General features: G+C 43.2%; 2 protein-coding genes across 3 annotated transcripts; both read right to left on the reverse strand.

The window, feature by feature from the left end:
• Positions 1-570: 570 nt before the first annotated feature.
• Positions 571-8,182, reverse strand: atp1b2b (ATPase Na+/K+ transporting subunit beta 2b). Of its 2 annotated transcripts, XM_061086211.1 has the most exons (8): positions 8,077-8,182; positions 3,367-3,495; positions 3,166-3,273; positions 2,787-2,992; positions 2,476-2,535; positions 2,178-2,204; positions 842-937; positions 571-735 (listed from the first exon to the last, which is right to left on the reverse strand). In XM_061086211.1, the coding sequence occupies exons 1-8, from the start codon at positions 8,165-8,167 to the stop codon at positions 571-573; spliced, it is 882 nt and encodes a 293-aa protein (XP_060942194.1). In that variant the 5' UTR covers positions 8,168-8,182. The 2 variants fall into 2 exon arrangements, with proteins under 2 accessions (XP_060942194.1, XP_060942193.1); XM_061086210.1 differs by lacking the exon at positions 2,178-2,204 and having other exon boundaries at positions 8,077-8,167.
• Positions 8,183-11,837: 3,655 nt separating this feature from the next.
• On the reverse strand, positions 11,838-23,039 carry LOC133019655 (neuronal tyrosine-phosphorylated phosphoinositide-3-kinase adapter 1). The gene is made up of 7 exons (XM_061086209.1): positions 22,852-23,039; positions 16,181-16,539; positions 14,788-16,097; positions 14,121-14,607; positions 13,762-14,004; positions 12,851-12,957; positions 11,838-12,269 (listed from the first exon to the last, which is right to left on the reverse strand). Exons 1-7 carry the CDS (start codon positions 23,037-23,039, stop codon positions 11,838-11,840), a joined length of 3,126 nt encoding a protein of 1,041 aa, XP_060942192.1.
• Between the last annotated feature and the right edge of the window lie 4,532 nt (positions 23,040-27,571).

Consider the following 27,571-nt stretch of genomic DNA (forward strand, 5'->3'; position numbering starts at 1 on the left):
GTATACACACATGCAAATGGCTTCATCTCTGCATCCACCCCGTAGAGATATACACAAGTCTGTTGGAATATTATTTGAAGTGCAACAAAATCAATGTACTGATATAAGGTCGTGATACCATATAAATACTGTAGATATACACATTTTGTATTGTAAGTTGTGTATATTCATATATAGAGAGATACTCTATAAGGAGGCAACCGGAGGGGAGCAGCAATAACATGATAATGTTGCTGATCCTTTGCAAACTTTGAAAACACACGTTCACATCCTTTATATCCCCTAGTTTGTCATGCAGTATAAATAGACGTCACCTCAAACTAATGTACAGGAAAGAATTTTGTCCCAAAGCTCACAGACAGAAATAATGACAGGATTTCCACCCTTTAGTTTTTTTAAATTCTCATTCTCATCTCACCTCATAATGTGACTGGACTATTTCCCAAAAACATTCAGGGGTTGTAAACATATTCTACGAAGGGTGTGAATACTGTGATTTGTTTCTGTGCATGTGCAATGTTGCAGAGAATGAAGAAAGTAGTTTTCAGGAGAGGGGAGGAAAAGGTCAACCTATTTAGTGTTGATCCTCAGCTTGAAAGACACTCTCCCGGCAAACTTGTCTCTCTCGCTTCCTTTGGGAATGTTGTTGGCGTTGATCTTGCACTCGATGTTGACGTCTTCATTTTGAGTAATGTTAAGGAACTTGACGGCAACCAAAGGCTGAGAGTAGTTCACCTGCAAAACACACATCCAATCGCACCTCTAAATACAGGAACTCATCATTAAAATGTAATGTGTACAAGTTGACACCCTGTAAACCATCTTTGCACTTTAGTCTCACCTGAGCTTTCTTGCCATAGTAAGGGTAGTACATAAGGTTGAAGGTGCCATTTGGAGGGAAGTACATCAACTCTCCAATCTTCTCACTATCTTCTTTCTGAAGGGGTGAAACAGTCTTGTCAGTTACAGCCTAAAAAAACACTTCATATTTATTATAGTTCCTTCATGTGGGGGAAGAGAAAAGAGAAAATACCCTTTTAAGGTGAGAAACAACAGGAAACTGAAAGCTATTATAATGAACCTTTCCTGGCTGGTTAGAAAGAATGCAAATTATTGCTATATATTGTTGACGTATTAGAGTCGAGGGTTTTTAGAGAGGGGACAGCTCCTTTTATTACTACATGAATCAGAAACAGCATCAATAAATAATCTTCCTAATGTGAATGAATAAAATGTTCCCTTAAAAGTACAAATAAATAGATAAACACATATACTGAAGTAAAAGTAAAAATACCATATTGGCTTTTCTACTCGGGCAAATGTAAGCGCTCGCTTTTAAATGTTCTTTAATTACTATAATTAAAACATCTTGCTGGAGTGCAACAATCTACCTAATCATTTTTTGTGTTACTGGATATTTTGTTTATACAAGAAAAGCCCAGACGGAGAAAAAATATTCTAATTTTAAGTGAAAAGTACCTAAAAATACATCTACTTTTACTAGTTTGGTGTCTTAAATGCTAGTGAGGTGGAGATTGCTGGCTCAGTATGAGACCAAACAGCAGGGAGTAAATAACCTATAAAGGTTCAGTGGGCAAGATTAAGGTGAAAGGGATCTGTTGGCTGAACTGAAAATATAATAATCCTAATGATGTTTTCGGCAGTGTGTCTCATCTAAATTGTAAAGATTGTTGTTTTATTTACCCCAGAATGGGCCCTTTATATTTAAATATCTTATATTAACATGAGGAGCAGGTACTCTCTGTTGAGGCCACCATGTTTTGTTTTTATTACAGTATTTCAACTGACAACTGAAGGGTTACCACTGTTTCTCTTTCATGTTTGGAAAGAGAGGGTGAGGTGAGGGGTATTCCTCTGCAATGCGCAAATTCACCACTTGATGTCACTACATTTCACACACAGAACCTTTAAAGAAATAAATTGTAATCAAAATCTATGGAAACAAAAAGAAAATGTACAGCAAAAATAAACATCTATATTTGTATTTTGGGTGATTTCTTTAAACGGGTCTGAAAGTTATGGAAGAAAAATAGCCCCAAATCATTAAAATGCCTATAGTGTCTCACCTTCAATACACATACAACTGCTACACTACTTCTCTACACGTCTAATAATGATCGAAACTCTACGAGACACTTTTTCTGTCCCGTTCTTACCCATTGATCTTTGCCAACTTTGTATCTCTGAGAGCCGACAAATTAAAAGAACACGATGGAGAAGCAAATGAAAAAGGAAAAAGAGAAGAGCAGCGACAAACACATGTGGTGTAAATGACAAAATGGCATGCAACACAAATATGATGGCTGAAACAATAGAAACACAAACATCATAGGAACGTGGCGATGAGCAATAGGTGACATATTGTGGATGAGAGTGAAGCACAATAGCTATGAATGGGCTTGAGTCCAATTTGTTACGTTAAGCCTTTCATTGTGGAAGACAAAGAGGGATTACCTTCGCACCGCAGGTGACAAACGGAGCCTGTCCATCCTTTCCTGGCAGCATCCCAATCACCTGAAACACAACACAGTCCCGTCTCACTCTATCTCACTCTTTACACACAGAGGAGAGGAAAATGAAAGAAATCTGCTACATGATATGAGATATTGAAAACAACAATAAATGTGATATCTAGTGAAACCTTTTTTTCCCTTTACTTTAACTGGGATTATCTTTTTCCTCTTTCCCAACCAGTCTCATTATCTCAGTCGCCCCAGGTCTCCTAGCAACACCATCCATTTCCCTTGCCTCTCTCTTTTTCATACCCGATTCAGCTTGATGATGATGCACGGTTTGCCCGACTGGTATCCATAGTAACGGTCATGAATTCCAGAGCAGTCCTCCAGGATAGTGCGGTTGAACTGACAGGAACGCTTTGGGTTGTTCTTCACACTGCCGCTGTCCTCCTGCTGGAAGTACTGGTCCGGGGTGCACTCGTCGTTTTTCTGGGCCTGGTCAGAGCTGTTGTAGGCTGCAAGAAGGGGAAGAGGAAAGCAGGGGTTGGGGCTATTTTGTTTTTAAGAGCTTAGGACTCAAAAAGGAATGAATTCTTATTCTGTGTAAACTCTTCACTCTACGGGTTTGGATAATCCACAGCAGTAATCTTTTTGAGTCACTGGGAGGGAAGCCGAGAGGCAGACTTACGTGCCAGGAACTTGTCCAGGGTCTGAGTGTACATGTCCCAGCTCTCGGTGTTCTCGACGTTGTAGATGATCTCAAAGTACTCACTTGCTTTGGGTCTAATCACCATGCCTGTGAGTGACAGAGAGACAGCAGAGAGTTCATGACACGGCTACATGAGATTGTGACCTGTATTGGTATGGTTGGTATCATTAGTCGCCGCACCTGGTGTGGAGAGCCTGTCCTGCCAGGTGGGTTTGTGGTCGTCCAGGGTCTGCAGCATGACGTACATGGTGAGCGTAAACAAGCCGGCCAGGAAAATGTAGAAAACTACATAGAAAAGAAGAATAAGACCTGCAGGCAAAGAGAGAAGAGAGCTGCATCAATTGCCTGTCACACCAGTGAAAAACGCATTATTTATAGTAACAGATTTAATTATTATTGAGTTGAAAACCATTTATTCTGTTAGTATATTGTATATAATTCAGTTTACTAAGAAAAGTGAATCCTACAAGGATATTAAATCAAGAAGAAATGGACTTTTTCCTTTCACAGTGTCCAGATAACCCGAGCTCTAGTTATACACAGTAAAGCTCAGTTTTTAAGTATCTGTGTGATAAAAAGTCATTTATTTTGTACTTATATGTAAAAGGCTCAGTGTGTAGGATTTATCATTTGATTTCACATACATTGGCCTTGGTAATAAGTAGCATAAACAGTGTAAGGATAAAATCGGTATGCATTGAAAAAAAAATCATTAAGGATTCTATTTATTAAAAGGACAGGCAAGCATCACACGAACAATTACACTCATTTTGTAATTTACACAAAGTATTGCTAAGGAAACACTGCAAACAGGTCCCCTTCCTCTATGATCAAATTTAATCACAAAATATAGATCTAGAGAAAATCCCATGAGTTATATGAACTGAACTGAGCTCAGCTTTACACCATAATGGACTAATACTTGAGTTTACATGTTGCTTGATTCAGACCCGGGCTTTACTGTTTTATTTTGCTTTATGAATGTAAAAGATTATTCTAATCTAAATCCATTGTGTTTAATTTGTAATGATACTGCAGTGTGACTACTGTTTCTCGCAGTACACTTGTTGATCTGCATTTGGCTGCGATGGCTCTGCAGTATAATGGACAGGTTTTTATTTATGCATGAAGGCTACATTAGACTAATATCTGCAGCCACCAGTGGGAGTAGGCCATTTCGTAATTACCGTAATGCGCGACCACATTTTTAAGCATTTGTAAGCTTGAATCAGAATTAATATTATAGAATTAATTCTGATTAAATGTTGCTGAGGCTGTGTTCAGTCACTTTCTCAGCAAACATGTCCACAGGAGGCCAGTAAATCCTATTTATTAAACTAGAGGCGCTTCATTCTGCAACATCTGCTTTTCTCACACATGAACAACTGTCACTTAGATACTTAAAATATCATCAACTACACAACAACATGATGTTATTTTTCTATCAATGGTGAAAACATTAACTGTATGTTCATACTTGATTTATTCTATAAGACAGAATTCTCCCTAGCCTGGAAAACTGTGAATAAAAACCAATGGTTGAAATTGCTGGGGTCTGACCAGTTTCACTATGGAGCTTCCTTTTCCTCACAGAAGGAGAAAGGATGACAGAGGGAGATACATGAGGAGGGAGGACAAGGACTCCTTGGAGACTGAGGGTCAGGAGATTACAGGCCAACATGGACTAAGCCTATTTATTATGAAAAAAAAATGAAGAGCATAGTGATTATGTCACATTAGACAGAAAATAGGGCTGCAACTATGCTTTTATTATCAATACATTTGTCAATTTAATTTTCTTTCTAATTAATATACGCCTCCTACACTCAAAGGTTCCCAGAGCTCAACATCTTCTCTTCACTATAACGTGCTTGCACAAAGACAATAAAGTTATTGGATCTTGAATAATGGAAAGTTTTAATTGAAAATGCGAATAAAACATTGAAATCAAAATTGCTCCTTATTATTTTATCCAGATGAGAGATTAATCAATTAGCTATATCTGTATTTCAATACCTATTACCTCTCTGTCACTACTGTGCTTTATCTATTTTATTGTAGATTGATGACACCTCTCTGTCGAGAGTCAATCAAACCAATGAGTGATGTGATCCATCTCCTACATGGCACCATTAACTTCTCTTGAAGCAGATGTTTGGTCCCATCTCAACCATCCCTGTCTCCATCGAGAGCAGCAGAACATAAATAGGATTTTCTATGACACATCCCCCATTTTAGACAGCAACACCTGAGGCAGGCGTTGGGTAGCGGCTGAGTGCCCTGACCCCGTGTCTCTGCTGGATGCCCCCCACCGGGGAGCTCGCTCACTCTCTCAGCAGCCTCAGTGCTGCCTCTGCCTCCCCACACAGCCAGGCTTCACAGAAATCCATAACAAAATGTCAAGAGGAAGCTGGTCCACAGGGGCAATTAGAGAAGGGGGTGTTTTTTCCATCCAGTTCTTCGTAGAATTATTTGAATCGGACGCGGAAATAAAAAATGTCTAAGTAGTGTCCCATATGTAGTCATTAAATATACACAGAGTCGGGCTCCAGGCCTTTGGACCAAAGCCGGAGGCACTGCAGTGAGAGAAGCATCTGAGGTAAGAAATGACAAAGTAAAGTGTTTTAGTGCCACTCAGAAGAGGATGTTGTGCAACCCACAAATATGACACCACCCAGAGGAGACTGGATGTGCACGCGTGCATGCAGGGTCAAGTGTGCAGGCCGGGTGGCTTCCCCCCCTGGCAAAGCTGGTGTTAGGTTTACTGTCTGAACTCCCCGTCCACGGTGGTGATGGACAGCGCAGCATCTGTCTTTCAACCTGGTTTTGTTGCTGCAGACAACAGTTGAAAGCGCAGAACAAAAGCACGGGTGGGATGGATCAGCAACCATTTTTTTTCTTCTTCAGTGATAATGGCGGGAGGTGTCTCTTTTCTTTCAGAATTAATTAGGAGGACACGCTGTTAGATGGCTTCGTAAATTGGTGATGAACGCACCTCTGAAATAGAAAGGTGACGAGGTCTGAAGAGAGGATAGATAGAGGTTGGATCTGGGGATCTCGTACTTTCAAACAAATAATTATATTGTGTATAATAGTGTGCTATCTCAAAAAAGAACAGTGTCATTATTAAGTCCTCTAACGCTTCTTTCCGATGCTCCAGTCAGAGCCTTTTGTTGTTTTTTGGAAGTGGGAGGTGCAGAACACTTAATTAGATCTATTTTTTTAAATAGAAGTAGTTGTTTTACCATGTTCTCCTGGTATCAGCTTGTGGCAATGGCACATCCTAATAGCTAGACTGCTCCACTTTATCAAGGCTATTTCCATATCATTAGCTCTTTACACAATGCAGGACACCAAAGGAAGTGTTTCATCCTCAAAGAAGCTTTTGATCTATCACTCTGTAGTGCATATGAATACATGTAAACAATACATTTGGCTGTTAAATAGACTGGAATCCATTTTTGCCCTTTTCTCTGTGCTTCTAAGTGGGGGTAGAAAATGGATGAATAGGCTGTAGATACGTGGAACCACAGGTACAGCTAGTTTAGTGTATATGCATCATCAGGGGAATGAAGAACGAAGAAGAAGAGGTGAAATGCCAAGTTTAGCAGACCCACATGTATGGGGCGACTACAGAAATAGCCTAATTAACCAGCCTTAGAGAGCACAGCTTAAAAGGGCCACCAGACCTTGAAGCACCTGGGACACACTGAGCTGGATTAAGTTGTACACTGGGAGGATTCCAGCAATGGAAGCGACAGTCAATGATTCCCAACTCTGCACTAAAATTCCTGAAACAAAATCACCAGAACACAACTGCGACAGAAACCAGTCTCAGCATCATTCCGACCATGCACAAACACAAAAACTCAAAAATGTGCAATTAAGTCCCAAGCGAAAGATAAAAAATAATCTAAATTCTTGAGAGTGCTATCGTTTGCTCAGACGCCCTGAATTGATAGCTTCCCCATGCACCAGCCAATGAAGTCATTAGATTAGGATTAAATCCCTCGCTGAGTTACACACACTGGGAGGGGACGGACTGGAGGTGATACAAATAGCATTTGGCCCTCGGCTTTACCCAGATTAAAACGCTCCAATGTCATTAGAAGAGGGCCATATGTGCCCTATCATTTCATGAATCTTTGAAAATGGTTGCAGGCTGCTTGCGTATGGGGCAGAAAAGGGGGCAGATCATAGCAATAGCAATGGAAACTGGGATTGGATCTCCCTGCAGAATCTCTGGGAGGGGGGGGCAAACAGCCTGAAAATGAATGACATCACGTTGAAGGCTCATTAGACGAAGCTACAGGCAAACGCAAACCAATTTCTGCTTTACTTGACTGAGAAACCACCCTGGGAATAAAAAAAAGAGAGAGCGAAAAGTCCGTTCTGCAGCAGAATCCACATTAACGCTTGCGACAGCACTCCGCACACGGAGAGGAGCTGATCAACTGCACTTTGCAACAAGAGAGGAACCTGTTCTCGGCCGTGCTGCAGTCAGCTGGCAAATAATAATGTGAAACTGTAGCATGTTCCTCCTCCACCCTCAACATGGGCGCATTGCGCAGGGGAAAGCGGCGGCATAAATTAATAAATAAAGACAGAAGGAAACTGGGCAGGAGACGATTCTCTTTTCTCCACCGGCTTCCACAGGAGCGGTGCCGCATTTCAGATTTCAGCACCAAGCAGGAGCGGACAGCGACAGGGGCGTCTCAAGAGAATATACATCCACCTGAGCGCTGCAGAGGATAATAAACCTTCATTATAGGTGACATACAATTATTTCTAGTGGAGCCCCCCGCTGAGGCTGAGGATGACTATGACATAAACCATTTACAGAGACCATGTTTGTTTTATTTTTTGCTGCATTGCTGTGTCTTCACTCACCCCAGCTGCTCGCCGTCCTGCCGAGAAACTCCCTGGTCCTGGGGTTCCATATATACTCCTTCCACCCGCTCTTTTCTCCGTCCTTTGCCATTTTGTCATAAAAAGTGGGGAGCTCCGCTGTCCTGGTCTGATGCACACTCCTTCACACACTCTATCTCACACCCACACTCAAAAGAGAAGCGCCGGCTCGAAGAGAGCGAGCGAGCGAGAGAGGGGGAGAGGGGGGGGGGGGGGAGAGAGAGAGAGAGAGAGAGAGAGAGAGAGAGAGAGAGAGAGAGAGAGAGAGAGAGAGAGCTACTGTACCTCCTCGGAGAACAGAGGTAAATTAAAAGCGTTGCTCATGAAATTAAACTTGCACATGAATAAGAAGATCCCGCAGCAGCACACAGTAGCGGTGCAGCCTCTCTTCTGAGATCACAGATGGATAAAGGTGGCGGTGCCTACACTCAGCTCAGACCTGCTCTCTGCCCTCCCCCCAGCTCTTGTCTGCATGCCGCAGAGTTTTGATGAGTGGTGCAGAAATCCAGTGATACTGCGGTAAAGCACCCCCCCTCCCTCCTCTCAACCTCATCCTCTTCAACCCACCCCACCCCCACCCCTCGACCATCAGAGTTGACCAATCGCATGCACCGCATCCCTCCCTCCTTCGCATCCAAGAGGCAAATCGCGTGCTGGCTGAAGGCGTCATGCCATTGGCTCCGAGGCCGCGATGCGTCACAGCGCGGTCTGATGTTCCTCCATAATGTGCCTGTCAGCCCCCCCCCCCCCCCCCCCCTCTCCCCCTTACTGTACTCAATTATCTGTCCTGGAATCAGAATAATCGCAGGGGCGTTGTTAGTTATCTCATTTTCCCCTAATTGAAATCAAGAATTAAGTGTGCCATCATGCGTGGGTCAGACTGAAGCCTGACAGTTTGTTTGACATTTTAAATGAGAATTAGACTCTTTTAGAAAATAAATTTAAAAAAAACAACACTTATTTAAACTGATTATCTCAGATTTGGAAAAACTGCAACACTTTCTTCATCATCTTTCCCAAATAACAATTTTGCAGTGGCAACATATCCAAAGCTACTGAGCTAAAAGGTACAACTAGTTGTATTTTACTTTCAGTTATGATCAGTTATGTGGTGCTAAGTTCTTCATAGAACTCTATTATGTGACTGTTTCAAATTCAAACATATATATGGAGCCTGCGTCTAATGCTCTGCCTCTGTATATAACTATTTTGTATGCTACAGGCTCCTGGAGCAGTGACTGTGCAAAGCCACACCAGCAGCGATGGTGGGTGAAAGTAGCGCCCTCACTTGGAAACTGGGTGGAGTTGCAGCATCAGCTGCAGAAGTGCAGTGGGAACATCATGTCCATGCTCACACCCTCCCCACTGTAAAGCAACACGAGGCACAAACATATGCACAAGATCCTGTTTGTTGTGTAAAGTTCATTATATAAAATTTATTTTAATGACAATATCAATGCAAATATAGCACTACAGTGATTTCCAAGGTACACCGTATCTCACCATATCAATATAGTATGGCACTCATATAATGGCCACCGTTTAGTAGACACACAAAATCAACGGCTTCTGTAAACTATCTCGGGAGATGATACCTCAGGTTCCACATCCCTCAGTGAAAAGGAATCATGGTAAGATGATCACTTGGTATCTGAAATTAAACTGGGCACAATAATGAGCATCATTTGGAAACTTTTCAGTATAAGGAATCTCTGCATGCATTGCACTTGCCCATTTCCATCAACCTGGCCTGTGTTTGTTTGAAAATGGACTCAGCCTGAAAACCCTCGACTGTCAAACACAAGCAGGTGGAACTCAAACAAAAGGCCAAGCAGTGACTCTCAAACATTTAGATAGGTCGTCTTTTCACGGGGTGTACTGTACTGTACAGTTTGGTGCCATAACTATCATCAAACAACAACAACCAAGAGACATTCAAGTGCCTTAATACTATTACAGAAGGGCTCACTCTTCAAGATACAAATTTCCAATTCATGTGGCTTTCAAAAGTAAAACAAATATGTAACAATATGCACTATAGTAATAAATGTTTTCTCGTGGTAACACCATGTCGTTGAACAAACAACACCAGTAGTTCAAGATAGCAGCAAAGTATTTAAAAAAGAAAAGAAAAGAAATCTGTACATAAATAAAGGTGAATGTAGAAAAAAAGACATAGATAAAACAATAACACATCTTAAAGGGAATCTTGCATAAATTTAAATAAACGACTGTGGGACTGTACCTTTCTTTTAGAGGGCTTACTGTTTATTAGTCGAACTATATATAATGCATGGAGTGGCTGCAGCAGATAAAGTACTTAATTCTTTTTAGAAAAAACGAGTGGACAAAGTTATGTTTATACAGTATATGCTACATTATATGTACTGATTACAAGTATGAAAATGGAAATAACTGCTACATTTTCAATCCAGTTGTACATATCTATTTACAGTACATTAGGGTTTAATTCCTCCTAAGCGTATACCATGTTTTTGTGCAGATTGTTCCAGCATTCTGTTTGAGGTGATCAATACTCACAGTCTTATCAGTTGCACCATGTTGTACAGTCTGTGATGATGGGTGTCAGTGTTGTTCTGTGTGGAGGAACAATCACTAATGTGCAACTGTGGGTATAAGCATGAGTGATGAGGATTTTTGTACCATTGATGTCTACCTACTGTATGTTTGACTGGACTGCACGTGATGTGCCATCTGTCATACAACTGTTTTTCACAATGATACCCCAAGCAACATGTTTTTGTACAACCACATGATTTTATCATAGTGAAGAATGCTGTATGTAAAAGTCTGACATGATCATCTCTACACATATATATATATTATCTTTTTTTTACAATACTGTATGTCTATTGTGACATGCAGAGAATGACACAGTAAATATGACTTATTCAAGTCTTAGATATGTATGTTAGGCTAGTTGAGACAAGTTTTAATCATGGTGCTCCAGCACTGGGAGCATATTGCTATAAAATTGCAGAAACGTTGAGAAAGTAAATAGATACATTACAAATATGCAAACAGATACAGTAGGTAGCTTTTACTCCTCGGTGATGATTATTTGCATCCACAATGACAATCTATTAAGACATCTCATATGCATTCACGATTTCAAGAAACACTTCGATAACTTGTCAACGAGTCTGGCCTTTTCTCATCCACAGAGCAGTGTGTTTGGACGACTGTGTGCTGGAGGAAAATACATGATTCGCATGTCTCAAGTAGTCAGGAGGAAATTTGGCAACACCAATCTCAGAGCAGATCCCACCCGTTATTGTTTGGTTGGTGTCTTCACTTTGTAGCAATAGCACTGGTGTTTTGTGGCAAAAATCGTTGGCAATTAGAACAACTGAGTACATACAGTAGTAGAGAGCAAGTACAAATCAACTGGGTAAGAAATTAATTAATCTGATTGTAAGACCGGTTTTTCTTCACCTCTTTTATCAGCCTTTTTTATTTCTTTTTCCAAATGAGTCTCCAGTAATCGTTATTACTGTTCTCATTTTCTTTATAACACTTAGAGTGCTGGCAAATTTCTTCTACTTCGTCCAAAATCTGTCTTTCCCCTGTGGCAATCATCTTACCACCAATCAATCATCTCAAGAGTATTCCTCTTACCAAACCCTTTTTAACTCATCTTCTCCTTGATTGTTCATTCATCTTTTGCGCATCGGTCTTTTTTGTGTATTCTGTAACATTCTTGCTTGGCTGTCCTTTTCGCCTCAGATAGCAGTGTCCCACACGACGGCTTGCGGCCTCTGGCAGGGTGGCGTGCCAGTCTTACGAGGCTCAGGTGTCCGTCTCCAGCTAGGGAGGATGGGCATGCTGTCCTGCTTGCACAGGCTTTTGTCAGGGCGCCTGTGGGCCTTGATCTCTTTGCACAGGCAGCGTTTACGCTCTATGACTTCCAGCAGCTTGCCGTCTCTCTGGCTCTGCATTGTGGAATGGGTGGTGCCTCCGCTGACATGAGGCTGTCCCTGGGCCAGCTGGGCGAGCTGCTGGAACTGCAGCTGCAGGTGGTGCTGTTGCTGAAGCTGTTGGAGCTGCTGCTTTAACTGAAGCTGCTGCTGGTGGAGCTGAAGCTGCTGCTGCTGCCGGGACACGCTAGGACTGCTGGGACTGCAGGGCGCTGGTGGCTGGGCGAGACCGTGCAGCTGTGAAAAAGTCAAGACGGTGAATGCATGATACTTTTCGTGATATAGGAGATTTTAAGTAACCTGAAAGATCACTTCAGAGGTGCACATAGTGACAACCATTCCTAACATGTTGAATAAAACTGCAGTGGCCCTGGACAGCCAGCAGGATGCAGCGTTGCTTCATATCTCACAGGGCGAGGGAGGGTCAACCAGACGCATGCAGACAGTCTCTGCAGCACACTCAAACTGCGTCAGCACTTGCTATGCAGCCAGAATCTGGGCAAAGTGCACTGCTGGAAGACTGCAGCACATCTCAACAAAACATAGCACTGCATGGTCTCTCATCCACTGCCTCAGTTACTTGTTACATACTGGCCCATGTCATGTGCCTCTGCAGTTCTCATTCTTCTGATGCAGGCCAGAGCCTTATTTTGCTCAGAGGACATATCCACAAGCTATAAATAGATCTGCAGGAGCAGTGTCTGTATCAGGAAGCAAAGTAATAATGAGAACAATATAAATGTGCACTCCCAAATCGACCATGAATAAAGTTAATAGAGTCTATAGTTATGAGGCTGGATATTACACTGCATATTCACCTGAATCAGGGCTTCTCGTCCTGGTAGACTGTTCTGTCTATGGACGTCTCCTCCACCCACATGTCTCACTCCAGCAGCAGAGGAGGAGCGGCCCAGCCGCCCCACTTCTGTACGGAAACAAACGTTACATTTTGTGACTGCTAGTAAGAATAGTGGAATATAACTTTTCCTCTGTTTGCACACATCTTAATTTAACAACTTGACAGTTATATATCCATCGGTCAACTGGGTATCTTATATTCTCCCTTGCACAGAATTTCATTATATATTTATTGGACATGAGCCTAATGCACAATTCCACAGTGAAGTAAACCACAATAAAATATAAATTGGTTATTTAAATGGTTAAAATAAGTTTCACGCCTAAGTTACAGAATGGATGTTACTGAGAGAAACAGCAATCTGAATGGTCAGTGTATATAGGGGAGTTACACTGACTGCTTTACACATCCATGTAATATCCCTTTGTGAAGGCTTAGCTGTAATATAAATACCAATCTGTGTGTGCACTAAACCCGTATGACAGAATTTGACTCCAGGTTTGGCCAACACAGGTAAACATCATGAAATGGGAGCAGGGCTCATGAAATGTGTGTGTGCAGGGACGTGGGTCTGTTTATGGAACACCTCTTTTACTGGCTCTGCTTTAAGGAAAGTTACTGCTCTGGTTCTCAGGGTAAGATTTGTTTCTCTGTCTCTGCAGAAAGGCATGAGTGCGGAAAAAGAAACACAGAGATTCCAGAATAACTTCATTACAGGAGGGGTGAGGAGAGGAGAGGATTCTTGGAGTTAAAAGCCAGTTTAAAATCTACACTGCAGCAGAGGCAGCCCATGTAAATCCACAGATGTAGCTCCCTCTCTGAATAGGATGCTGTGGTTAGAAGCCGTGAGTAAAAGATTATGAACATTACCTCCATTGCGACAGGCGGGGAATGTCTGGCAGGGAAGAGGCAGCCCTAATCTGGGCAGGGCTCTGAATCCCAGGCTGTTATCAACACCAGCCAAGGACTCACTGTGACCGAGGGCCCTGCTGGTGGCGCCACTGAAGTGGACTGGGATGCCTGAGTGGCCTCCTCGAGACCCCGACCCCAGCTCCTCTTTATCCATCCTTAACAAGGCATCGGCACTTCCATTCCATGCACGCCCTTCATCCTCTGAGACAGAGGGGAGGAACAGAATTAATATATCAAATAATTAGAATAGCTTTTATAAGCCTGTCTGTTTTCAATTAGGCGTCTGCTGACAGTTTTCAAAATGACCTCTGACTTACTCTCTGTTTCTCTGCTCCCGTGGCTGAAGGACAGTTTCCTGTGCATAGGCCAGTAAGACCCCTCGTCCGCGGTTAAACTGGCACTGCTGTCCCATGGCATGAAGCCAACTTTTGAATGGTGGGACGCAGACCCTCCATTACTCTTGGATACCCTTTCACCTATGCCGGTGAGACTGAAGGGCTGCTGCAGCGACGGCGTCTGAGAGCTTCCTCTCAGGCTCTCGTAAGCCGGCGGCCTCCGGAAGCCACCAGAGGGGTAGGTCCACAGCAGGGGGCTGTCTGAAGAGGGGGGCTTGTACGCTGGCAGGCTGTGCGGCGTGTGAGAGCGAAGATGTGGGCGAGAATGAGGACGTTGGGATGAGGATAACGGCGTTGGGGTTGAGCTGGTGTTGCTTTGAGTTGTTTGGCTGCTACTGGCAGTGAGGCATTCGATCGGTAAGGAGTGAGGTCCTCCGTCCCTATCCCGATCCCTTTCTCTCTCTCTCTCCTTATCTCTGTCCCTGTCTCTATCCTTGTCTTTCTCCTTGTCTCTGTCTCTCTCCCTGTGACTGTCTCTGTCCCTGTGACTGTCTCTCTCCCTGTGACTGTCTCTCTCCCTATGACCGTCTCTCTCCCTGTGACCATCTCTCTCCCTGTGACCGTCTCTCTCCCTGTGACTGTCTCTTACCCTGTCTCTGTCTCGGTCCCTGTCCCTGTCCCTGTCCCTGTCCCTGTCCCTGTCCCTGTCCCTGTCCCTATCCCTGTCCCTGTCCCTGTCCCTATCCCTATCCTTGTCCCTGTCCCTGTCCCTGTCCCTGTCCCTGTCCCTATCCTTATCCCTCTCTCCTTTATCGGATTTCAACAGGAAGCTAACAGACTTGCCCTCCTTGCCTGAACTTGAGGTTTGGGTCTGGGCGGTGGACTGTTTGGAAGTCTGAGAGCTGTCTTTGATGGGAGCTGGGGAGTCTCCCCTCTCTGGCTTGCGATAGTGATGGTAGTGTGAGGGGCGATGGTGCGGGTGGTGGTGGTGATGGGAGAAAGGGGAGGTGGATTTGGAGGAAGGAGGCAGGGGCGTCGAGTGACTCCTGGCTCTCAGTCCGGGAGCTGGACCCAACTGGTCTCTGTTGTGTTTATCCTGCTGCGAACTTCCTCCCGACGACTCCTTGGAGCCCGACAGGGATATAGGAAGATTAGAAGAGGATGATGAGGAGAGGCTGGCTTGTGTGGTCGCACTGGAGGTTTGAGTTCCCATTTTAGCAGAGGCAGACCCTTTGTTTTGCACCCCGACCCCGCTGGAGGCAGCTGCAGGCTGAGGGAAGGCGAGCAGCGGGGGCCGGTGCTGCAGGAGATTGGGGAAAGGTGCCGGGATCTTGGTGTTTGGCTCTGACTCGGATTTACTCCCTTGCAGCAGGTAAGGAGTGGGAGCACGTGGCGTGTGTGGACTGGTGGAGAGGACCTGCGGGATGGGGGTGGAGGATGCGGAGGAGGGCAGAGGAGATGAATGAGAGATCGACACGGTAGCTTTGGGTTTGGAGTACGAGGGAGAAGAAGAGGAGGGGCGCGGTAAAGAGGAGGAGCTGTTGGAGGAGGAGGGGGTGACGTGGTAGTGTTTGGAGTTTTTAAGTTTCTCGTGTTTGTGAGGGAGATGTCGATGGGAATTTCTGTCCTCTTGCGACGGGTATTTCATCTCCTCATAGATGGCCTCACTCTGGTCCGAGTCAGAATCTGGTGTTGTGGCCACCGGGGTGACGGGGTGAGGGGTGGCTGTTTGGCTGTCTCTGGTGAACACCTGGCCCACCATCTCTATATAGACTGGCTCATCATCCCTGTCTCCCCTCTGAATCTGAGAGTCTGTTGCCTGGAAAGGCAGGGATGTGGCAGAAGGAGGCACGCGTGGAGGAAGGGTGTCGAAGGTAAGCTGGGTGCTGGGACTTCTCTTGGGCTTTAAAGGAGGCACCTTTTTGGGTCCAATCTCTCCAGAGTCAGACTTCTTCATGGCTGTACGATTAAAAAAAATAAAGCAAGTCAAGAAAAGAGATCATTCTCTCTGCAGAATAGGCACCTGAACACACATTTCTTACCGTTTTTCTTCTCTGAGTGTTTGGACTGTGAGTGAGTGGGTGGCGGCATCTCGGGGTGTCCTCTGCTGTCGGCGGATGACGAGGTGAGGCGAGTGCTTGGATGACGTTTGGGTTTGGCGGGGGGGCAGCGGCCACCGTGCTGGGACTGGGTGTCAGAGTAATCGTCGTTGTCTAGACTCGTATCCCCGGCACCGACGGCGTGGCAGGACTGCGAGCGCGGCGCCATGGCAGAGGCACAGGAGTGAGGGGACAGGTCCTGGGAGGCCGGCATGGTCATGAAACCCATCCGGAAATGTCGGCGGAAAGAAGCCAAGTCGCGGACTTTACCAACGGTAGCTGAGGGGTCGTTTTGGGTGGAGCTGCAATTTGGAAATGAGGTTGGGGAATGGAAAGAGGACAAATATTGAAGCATGACCAAATTATAGCGAAGTGAAAAAAAGCATTCATGTAGTAACCTTTATATCAAGCTCCCTCCTCCACTCTGTTGAACTTGAAACATTGCTTTTTCAATAAAGAAATGCCTGGAGGGCTTTCATGGCCAAAGGGAAAGCCCTGGAGGCTCCTCCATCTTTTGCATCCACATATCCTTCCATCTGAATTCCTCCACATCTGCTTCCCCTTCAAACACATTCAATTAGGAAATCAATTCCCCTGTCAAAAACAAAGTACTCTTTGAGCACACAGTTCTGCTGGAATTCCCTTATTTATATCTTTACATCCTCAACCCACATCTGCAGTCTGTTTCCGCCAGAAGCATTTCATCCGTTACCATGGGCACAGTTGTGATTTTCCTTTCTTTGATAGTTTGTCTTTGAAATCTTCAATGACACAAGCTCCCACTACAATTAATGAAACTGACAGAGAGGAAATACGACAGAAATTGCAGTGTATCACTAAATTGAAACAGTTGAAATGTAATTTCCCTATAGAGCATAAACATAATAAAGTACATGCATTTAATTCCATTATCAGATCCACATGCACCAGTAACCTGAGTAGTTCTGCACATGTGTGTACGGAAAAAAAATCTAAAGCAACATTGGTTATTAGTTTACAGCTAAATGAACAATGAATGTTGAAGGGTATTAGAAATCATAAAATCCTAGAACTTTCAGCAAAAATCAGTCAAACAAAAATCTAATTATTATAACTCATGCACTTGATTGAACTTTATGATTATAAACTAACTATTAACTGTTGTGCACACGGGTCCAGAGAAACACAAAGTCGTTATTTTACAGATATGGCTGGAATGACCTGAATAAACCTGAAACGTAAATTGAATTCATGGTCAGTAAACTGGAATAAAATAATACGTGCTTAGTGGCTGACAGTGTGAAGTACAGCACAGTTCAGGCGTCAGCGTCAGCGTCAGTGGTTCTGGTTGTTGACGTGAGGTTTGATGACCTGCCGTGTTCCCTAAACCCAAACATGAACTGCTTCACTTCACACAGACACAAAATAAGTCCCTGTGGCCTTTAAGCCAACACGGATCGGACAGGGTCCACTTACTGTCGCCGTACAACAGACTTTTTCATTAACAAGGCTTCTGTGAACTCACTGTATTTAGGCAGAATGTCAGAGGAGAGAAAACAAAAAGTATTTTCGTCTGAGATGGAAAATACTATCAAAAAAACAACTTACTGCAGTGATGCAAGAGGAAATTACAGCTTTGTGAGTCTGATTTATGAACCAAGTTTGTGTTGAACACATCCAAGTAGAGACACATCTGCGTATCCACATCTGTCTAAACATTTGACGCTGCGAGAAATTGTGTTTCAGAGTGTGTGATTAAATAGCACCAAATGTGTGATTGCTGTGTGTAAGTGATTCATCACAGCGCACAATGACACCATATGACTATGGGTCATGAAGCACTCTTTTAGATCAGTTGCATCCCCTGTGACACACTGAAGCACGGGAGAAAACAATTTGCAGTCAACAAATCGGGCAGCAGCCGCGCTGGGGCTGCTCATCATGGTAAACTCAGAGGCCCCTATTTCCCCCCCTCCTGTGTGAGACAGTGTGTGTGTGTGTTGAACACATGTGTGGTGCAGCAACAGACAGTGTTTGCATCTTTATAAGAATGTGTGTGCCCTTGAACGCCTGTGGAGATGTACTTGTGACTCCTCACAATCGACACAGATACTAAAGGGCCAGATTTAGCCCAGAACAGAGGCTGAGCAGTTCCTTCCAGCACCTTGAAGTGCTCTGTTTCTTTTCTCACTTCTTCTCAGGGAGAGTTTGAACTTCTTCAAACTAACACTCAGCGCTTCAAAAACACTGGACCCTCAACCTTCTGTTCACTTCTCTTTCTTGTTGCTTCACATCGGTTGAACAGTTAAAAAAATACGATTTTTTTGTTCCTTAGATAAGAAGATCCACACCACTATCAAATCCGTCTGTTTGATAAAAAAATGTATTCAGCAGTGAGTTATCTTAACTTAGCATAAAGCCTGGAAACAGAGGGATAACTGTTCACCTGGCTCATTCTGAAAGTAACAAAATCCACTTAAAAGCATCTCAAAAATAACACATTGTTTGTTGAATCCAACAATAACAGTGATAATTAGGTTGTTCTATGTGTAACTTTTAATTGGCTGGGAGCTACATTGTCCTACACACAATACCGAGGGAGAGATACAAGTGTTTTATCAATCTTCTTTTGGATGACAGGATGAGTTGCTGATTCAGAAGGTGTTGATTACTCACTGTAGAAGCCCCTGAGCGTCACATGACCTGATATGTTGTTTTAATCATAAACAAAACCTTTCATGATGATCAAAAAGACTTTTCGGGAGATTCCTCCGCTTTTCTTGCTTCATTTAAAATTGTCAAAATTAGGAAACTATTTTCCCGCAGAAACCAATGTAAGAGGTGCCACATTGGTGCAGTTGTTTGAACTGTCGCCTCACAGCAGACAAGTTTTCGAGCCAGGGCCTTTCTGTGTGGATTTTGCCTTTTGGGTGCTCTGGCTCCCAGCCTCAGTCCGAAGATGTACAGCTTAGGTTAACTGGAGTCTCTAAATTGACCATAGAAGAGAATCGTTGTTGTCTCCGTGTGTTGGCCCAGCAAGACACTGGCGACCTGTCCTAGGTGTAACCAAGCTCTTGCCTATCAAAAGATAAGTGCTATAGATAATGGACGGACCCACTATTTTTTGTCTATGTGGTGGAGGTTTCATATTCATCCTAAAAAGCACCAGACAGTAGCAAGCAGGAATGTCCATCATTAGATTATGTAGGTACCAGCTGCTTCCCTGTAGCCGCTTGATGAACATCTTTGGTATCTCTTTGTTTATTTATGGAGGAAATTGACTTAAGCTTTGTCTGCCTCTAGCAACTAATGTCCCATTTCTAATATATCTTTTTGGGGCAAAGTTCAAGAGTAGGTTATGTTTTCTACAGAGCTGAATGAGAGTATCTGTAAGAGCATCTTGGTTTAAGGGGAAACCAGAGCAGTAAAGTTGTGCGATGTGAAAGTTTCAGATGAGTTAAGGTTGAGTAGCTGACACAAGCCTTGTCTATTGTTGCTTCAAATAGTATGCCTGTAGTTTTATTTTCCAGCATGTGACACACGGTTGTAAGGTGCCCCTACAGCATCAACCGAAATAAGCCTTTATCATTAGATCTGCATACAGATTGGAACTTCCTGAAGCTTCCATAACAAGACAATACTCGACTTTGTCTGCCTGGAAATCAAGATTCATCATGGACATTGACTTTAAAGTTTTAATTTGTGTGACGACCGTTTTTTTTCTTGTTCATGACAGTGATACCATGATGATGATCACGTTCACATTCAGCTGCAATGACTGTAGCTCACCTAACCCTCCTACATAAACTGAACAGGTTTTGAAGGTCTTGAAATGCTTTGACATGTGATTAAGAAACAAATTTCGTATCATATCTTCAGTGGTTTTACTGTAAACATACATTGTATTTACTGTATTTACTGTATAAATAAAGAAGGGATATAGGGGAGGAGAATCTTGGAATGGAACTAAAAACCATGACTCCGGCTGACTGAATATCCAAGTTAGTTACCAACACTGTTTGCTTATGTGCATGTACTATACTTCCCAGTGTGCATTGCATTAAGTAATACATTCCACAGAAATATTTTATCTTCTTGAAAATGATTTCGTCTGTATGCAAACCACTATGAAGATAGAGCTGCACTTCCTACATTTCTTGCACCCCTCTTCAACACAGCGCTAACATCACAGGGCTTAGTGTGACTGATTTTATTACAGCCAAGCTGTTGCCAGGGATAAGGTTTGACTTGACAAATATTCATTTTTGAACAGATAATTATATAAGTGGCTCCAAACTCACTTGTAAAATAGCATTTAAGTTTTACCCACATGTCAAATAATATAAGTGGTATATTGTGCTAATCCTCAGGAAAATGTTCATTGTCTCTTAGCATTAAACATATTAAAAAATTTGTTTCACGACAAAATTAATAAAAACTCAGAAACACTCTCTCCTTCCCAAAATGTTACAACTTCACTTTAACCTAGTAAAACAACAACTATATATATACTGAGCAGACGGCACATTATTTACTCTGCCCTGCACTGAAATTCAACAATATGTGTTTTTTAAATTAAAAAAAGGCCTCCTTCATAGCAAAACTGTTGCCACAAACATTCCTTTATGCAAATTATATGGTTTTAAAATGTAATAAAATATGTTTTTATTATATAAAATAGAAAAAATTGTAAAACAAGTTTGTGGAATCTCTCATTTATTTCCCATATGATGATCTATCAACCTCATTTATTACTTTCATTGTTTTTTAATTACTTTCTATTTAATCAGTATTTTATTTACATTATTAAACGCCTTTGCAATTTACATGCATATAATGAAACAAATGAATAGTCATCTGTCTTTAATTCATCCCTCTTCGTCAAATTGAATATTAATTACTGAACCATATTAAAGGGATTTGCAAGACACACACACACACACACCAGTCCATTCACACTGGTCTCATCATTCTGTGCAAGAATTAATAAAACCTGAGCTTGCGTCAAGGTTTTCTTCCACCAGTTGAAGAAAACCTTGGGAATCGTCTGCCTGCCTGTATTAGTGCCAGAAGAAACAATCTATTTTTAAAACTCAAAAAACTCACCTATCCAAAGCTTTAAATGCGTGATTTTTCTCCTGAGCACCTCACATCTCAGACTGTGTACCGATGCCCTTCATACTGCTTCCCTGGCCCCCTCCTCACCTCCCTCGCTCCCGGTCCTGCCTTGAGTCCATTTTTGTTTCAATCCTTTCGTCCCCTGTGCGTTTTCATCCCTGACCCGTCTCTGTTCGCAATCATCACCGGTCATGTCCTGCCTCTCACCTCTGCCGCTCGGGCCCCACTCGGCTCTGCTTGCATCGCTCATGTCCCGCTCTCCCACTTGCTGCCCTACACCTCCACTGGCTTGATGCTGCCACGACATTGATCTCAGCCGCCTACGCGAGGGGCCTCCAATTACAGCTGTGAGTCAGAAAGCACTGAAACATGCTTTAAAACAAGCTGAATTGTTGTCCTTGACGTTCTCCCTCTCCTCGGTGGCACAAACAGCCACACAGCGTAGAATTAGGTGAATTATAGGTTATAGGACTCACTTTTGAACAGTGCATCTCTGTCCCCCAAACACCCGCTCAAATAAACAAGATCACACAATCGGGGCACGCACACACTTTTCTACGAGATACTCTGGGACAAGGTCATGTTGCTGACAACTTGTTTGACTGTTTCAAAGTATCCACAGTAAAAAAATGAGGAGCACGTTATTGTTCCAGTTGGTCAGTGTTGGTCAGTAGTTGTTAAGCGATTTAGTCCAGTGGTTCAGTTCCCCTAAGAATGGGCACAAGGGGTGGGATTAGTGGGGAGGGCAAGTTCTGCTACAAACATTTGAATTGATTTTTCTTTTGTATAATCTTAGCTTTTTATGTGACATATTGGATCATTTTACTTTGTTACAATCCAACTGTACCAATCCCTAAGGCACTTTGGTTCAGGCCATGAAGATAAAAAGAAGTTACAGACATGCACTGACAGACATCAACCAAGATCTGAGTAAATGTACTTTCCACCACTGCTTTCAACCTGAGCTTCAATGACTGCTCTTCCTATTGTTCCTACATATTCACTGAAATCTCATTATAGTTCTGGTGCTTTAATTCACTCACTTTCTGTTGGAAATCTGCAGTTCTTACAGAATCGCAAAGGAACGTTTGTGTGTTTGTGTCTTTTTTAAATACCTCTCGAAAACCATTAAAGTGTAAATAGGTGGACTCATCAGACCCTCCGACGACCTTATTTAATAAAAAAAAAATTAGATTTGCAGTGAGACGAATGAGGCAACAACTCTATTTAATTCCTAATTTTTCAGTGGTTCGGGCTTCTTTCTGCCCTCTGACACTTCGGCTGGTATTAAAATAGTTTATTTCATCTGCAGAACATATTAACTTCATTATGAACTGCTGTTATGCAAATTTGCCCGCGACTCTTTCGACGAACCCCTCTGACTTCATGAACTGTGTTCGGAATGAAGATTTTGAAATTAAACTCATTCATGGCGGCTAAGAGGTTTATATCCCCACTGAACTGAACCCTAATGTAATCCCATATATGCAGAGCTCCTGTGAGCTGATCCTCCTCACCTCTTTTTGCTTCCCTCTTGGTCCCTCTGCCTCCAGTCCAAACGGCTCTTACGATACAGCAGGTTCATGTCGCTGCGGGGTCGCTCCTCCTCGCATCCGATCACAGCGCAGTGTAGCCGCTTGCTTCGCCTCTCTATGTCACGCAGGAAATGCTCGACTGCCACATCCTGGGCTGAGCCAGAGCTCATGGTATAGAAGAAGACTCTGGAGAAGGGGATGTATGGCGCAGGCGGCCTCCCTCCAACTCACCTAAACAAGAAGAAACAAGGGCAATGTTTCACCTCATTAATCATTGAAAAACATGTTCTGCTTCTCGGGCCCTTCTTGCAGCCGACAACATTGACAGTTACACCGTGAAACCCAAACAACCTCCAAAGAACTGGCCAAACTTCTCGGGGAGTCATAGCTTATCATTCTCTCCGTGTCATAACAAACCGTCCTGCCCATTACTCCAACTGGCAGCCTTCAGAGTGGAGACAAGGTGATGCATGATGATGGAGGGCACAGTTTTGTTTACGCTTACCTCGAGTGTATCGCATGAAAAACTATTTATTCTTTCATAATCCAGTTATGAATATTTGAGTAAGCATGGTAACTCAGCTGCAGAGCGTCACTGGCTGCAGGCCCTGGGATGGCCTAGCTAAGCCTGTCTGCTAGCCAGACGGTAATGTGGTTTGTCATATGTAGCGCATGAACAACTTCCTACTCACGCTCACCCCATGAGAAGTCAGGCTTGTTGTGGGGCAGATATCTGAGAGTACAGTATTTTTGTAGCGGAGCATGTGAGCGTGCGATGCAATTGGCTGAGAAAAGCACAGCTGTCAGCTGATGCGTGTTTACAGAGGTCCCCCCCCCCATCATGGACAGAAACAGAGATGAATGTTTGTGTTCTTTTTGGTAGTGGACACTGGAGCATTATCATCTCTGCTTCTGGCATCAGTTTGTTTTGAACTAAACAGAATTGCTGGTGAACAAAAGTGAAGCAGTCACTCTCCTAAGATGCATTAAGTCAAGCTTCAAATGTTGTGTTCGCAACTTTAACGGTCAGGTTTTCCGAAAAGTAAAATAAATTCCCAAAGTAAAAAGTGTAAACATTTTGATATATGTATTTTAAACCACTAGCTTGCATTCACAACATGTTACCATGGAACTGCATGCAAGTCCAGGTTAATGAGCTCTAAAAGCATTTGTGATAAAAGCAGCATGAAATATGAATAAAAAAAACACACCATGTATGTGCTGTTCAAGCAATACAGCTATAACAGCTTTTCTAATTCGGTGCATATTCAGAACCACTGCCTGTTCACTATCATTTTAAATCTCATGCATGTTTCACTATTGAGGACACAGAAAAGACAAGAGCACATTGACAGCATCAGGCACCGTCTCCTGGGCCAGGCAGCATGTTGAGCTGTGTAGCTGTGTGTGATTCTTTTGTCACGGCTCAGCGTGTCATCCAGCGTGTCAGCGTGGTCACTGCTATTCTTGTCTCATCGCAGCCCCGGCCACAACCTCGACCACTGCCGCCGCCACGCTTGCTGACTCAATGTTAATTAGGTTACGGAGCTGCGACTGTAGGTTGCGATTTTGTTAGCGGGAGCTTTGATTTGGGTTTCTAGGATCTGGCAGCTGAGCAGGCAGCCCTGCAATTGCCGCATTACATGCAGTGGGCTGGTGTGCAATTAGCTGGGCTGAAAGGAGCAGGAGATCTCCGTCTCACAACTGCAGACAGGCTCGTCTCGAACCGGGCTACAAACATCCTTTTTTTTACAGACACACAAAACGTTGAGCACATCAGTACAAGTTGGCTGTGATCTAAAGTGTTCCCCAGAGTCGCTCTCAATCCCGAATAGATTCAGAGCATTTAAGGAGTTGTTTCAGGAGCATCTGTAGGGTCAGGAGTGGCTTCAACTCCTCATTAGAACCAGGAGGCAGATGGAGCATGATTCATATTACTGAATCTGTATGCAGCGCTGGAGACTACTCATTGATGCACATAAGCAAACAGATCACAGACACACACTCAAATCCCCCCCCATACACGCTAAACACATGCATACACGCGTGGTGTGAAGCAGTAATTGCAAATGCTCAGCAGCTAATTAGAGTGTGATTAACTGATGATAGAGACTTTAGATCATTTTCAACCCCAAATTTGAAACAGACAACATTTGTCCGTGAGAAAAGAAGCAAAACGTTCCACCATACATTGTGTGTAAGTGTCGGAATTTAACACTCCTGGAACACTTTGTGCTGCAGCCCTCTGCCCTCCAGCCTCCACCTCAGCGAGTGGGGTCCCGGAGCACAGCACTGACCTGGCCTTCATGTAGGGGGCAATATTTCTACACATTCAAAATACATATTTAACAAGAATAGCACTCAGTAGAGCAGATCCTATATTATATATATTTTCTCTTCATTTTTAAAATCAAGATCCATGATTTATTCTTTGGGCAAACGCCCTGTTTCACATTGTTAGGTTTCTTCTCTGACCATCACTCATCCTTCCATCCTCCTCTCATGATCATGCATCTGGTAGTTCTTGTGTAATATTTCTTACAATAAAACAAATTACACAACAAACAAACGGACGGGGGGTGTATTAACCCTTGTCGACATCCACAAAAAAATGTTATTTAAAACAACATATTTTAATGAATGCCAAACCTTCTTTTGTTTTCCCCATTGTTGGTTTGTCTATTAGGAATTAACACAAAAACTACTGGACGAACTCTCAAAAAACTTTGAATGAAAGAATGATTCAGTATGGATGAGAAAGGAAGCCATTTAATGTTGGTGTGGATCTGGATCAAAAGGCAGATCCAGGATTTGATTTTTTTCTAGTTTCTTTAACATTGTGAGATATGGCGTTTTTTCCACATTGCATAGATTCTTGATGGAAAAGATCAGGCGTGTTTAGGGGACTGATGTTTATAAGTGAATATATGACTGAGTGTCTTTAAAGGTTCAGTATGAAGACCTTAGTGACATCTAGTGGTGAGGGTACATACTACAGCAGAATACCCCTCACCTCACCCCTCCCCTTCCAAACACAAAAGAGAACCTATGGTACCCTCCAGTTGTCATGAAAACACAAAAGGTGTTTAGTTTGTCCAGTCTGGGCTCCTGTTAAAAAAAACAAAACATGGTGGCCTCTGTTGAGAGGAATCACTCCCGATGTAAATATGAACTATTTAAATATAAAGGGCCCATTTTAGAGTACAGAAAACAACAATTCGATTTAAGGGGCAGATGAGCTGAACATGTTTTTCCTTTAAGATCATCTTTTGCAAATCCAGCCCTTGTACCAATCTACTCAAGTCTGTTTTTGTATTACTTCAATCAAACTGAGAAGTGACAGTAAGGTCAGTGGGAAACAGGATTTTGCGAATGAACCGATGTTTACAGCTCACTTTATTACCTCTGCCAAAGAGGTTATGTTTTTCACCGTAACCCGTTTGTTTTTTGGTTTACATGTTTGTATTCTACACAGGATTAAACAAAAAACAATTATCGGATTTTCCATGAAACTTGTTGGAAGGATGTGGTATGGGTCAGGGAAGAACCCATTCAATTTTAGATTCTGGTAGTATTTTTCCCCCGAGTTTTCCCTGAGAATAATTCCTGGATTGAAAATCAGGTACATTCAGGGAACTCTACGAGTGTGTGAAATTTGGTGCAGCTTGATTGAATTTAAGGGGATTGTTGGCCCTTGGTGGACGTTTGCGCTTTACTGAGTGCCATTCTAGTTAGGGATGTGTTTTCTTTATCTTGAAAACAAAAGATACTGCTCTATGCCCGGGTTTATTCAGTTTCTCCCTAAAATCAGAGCCATTTCTGTCGAACCCCTGTTCAGAATCATATCTCAACCATGCAGCTATATAACACACCACAGCCAGCGCACTCCAAACAGACACACCGCCGCAGCTCAGCAACAGGGAGGAGAGAGGCACAGGGGAAGCAGCGTACAAGGACGGAGGAAAAGGTTCAGGGGAGGAATGAGCAGCTTGAGACGCACACAGCTATAGAGCGAAGGAGGAATTCAGGCTGAGGAAAATGAGACAGAAGGGGGCACAGGAGAAAAAAGGGGGGAAGTAGTAAATAGAGTCATAAAGGCATCAACCAGGCTGGAGATACACAGGATCCGGCTGAAAACAGACTGGGGACAGGCTGAGGGAATATCGAAACTGGGAATATGAGAATGACGGGAATAAGCAAATGGAGGCAAGTGCGAGGAGGAGAGGAGAGAAAAACAGTGAAAGGCAGCCAGACTACAAGAATGGGGGAGGGAGGTGAAATCAAGCCTCTCACACTAGTCGCTGTGTGTGGTCTCCTAGCAACACTGTCAGCCATGCATCTCTTCCTTAGCTACTGAATATGCACAAAGCAGGATGTCAGTCTCGTCATACGTACTGAACCCGGGGGTTAAACTCTGCGGCCGCTGCATTTGTAGGGACCTGAACCTCTGAAGTGACGGAAGCATCTGTATCAATAGTAACCACGTGACCCTGTTGCTAACATTGATGATCTACTGAGCAATATCTCCAGAAATTACATGGACCCCTACTTTTTAAATATTTTTTAGTGTCAGTTGTATCTAACTCTAGCTGCTGTGTGAAATCAGCAAGGCTAATATTTAGCACAAACCTCAGATTTATGTGTTTGCACTAGATTAGGATTTTATCACGTGTAAAAGGGGGAAATGGGCATCAAAGTGAAA

This window comes from Limanda limanda, chromosome 14, assembly GCF_963576545.1.
Source record: "Limanda limanda chromosome 14, fLimLim1.1, whole genome shotgun sequence".
Classification (NCBI taxonomy): Eukaryota; Metazoa; Chordata; class Actinopteri; order Pleuronectiformes; family Pleuronectidae; genus Limanda; species Limanda limanda.

Excerpts from the sequence above, each read along its gene's own strand:
- LOC133019655 (XM_061086209.1), bottom strand. The coding sequence starts at position 23,039 with ATGAGCTCTGGCTCAGCCCAGGATGTGGCAGTCGAGCATTTCCTGCGT. Across the intron at positions 14,608-14,787 it reads GGGACCGAGACAGAGACAGG|GAGAGAGAGAGAGAAAGGGA; the intron begins GTAAGAGACAGT and ends GACAGAGATAAG. Across the intron at positions 12,958-13,761 it reads CCCCGCCTGTCGCAATGGAG|AAGTGGGGCGGCTGGGCCGC; the intron begins GTAATGTTCATA and ends GTTTCCGTACAG.
- atp1b2b (XM_061086211.1), bottom strand. The coding sequence starts at position 8,167 with ATGGCAAAGGACGGAGAAAAGAGCGGGTGGAAGGAGTATATATGGAAC. Across the intron at positions 2,536-2,786 it reads TCATCATCAAGCTGAATCGG|GTGATTGGGATGCTGCCAGG; the intron begins GTATGAAAAAGA and ends GTTGTGTTTCAG. Across the intron at positions 938-2,177 it reads AAGTTGGCAAAGATCAATGG|AAAGAAGATAGTGAGAAGAT; the intron begins GTAAGAACGGGA and ends TCACCCCTTCAG.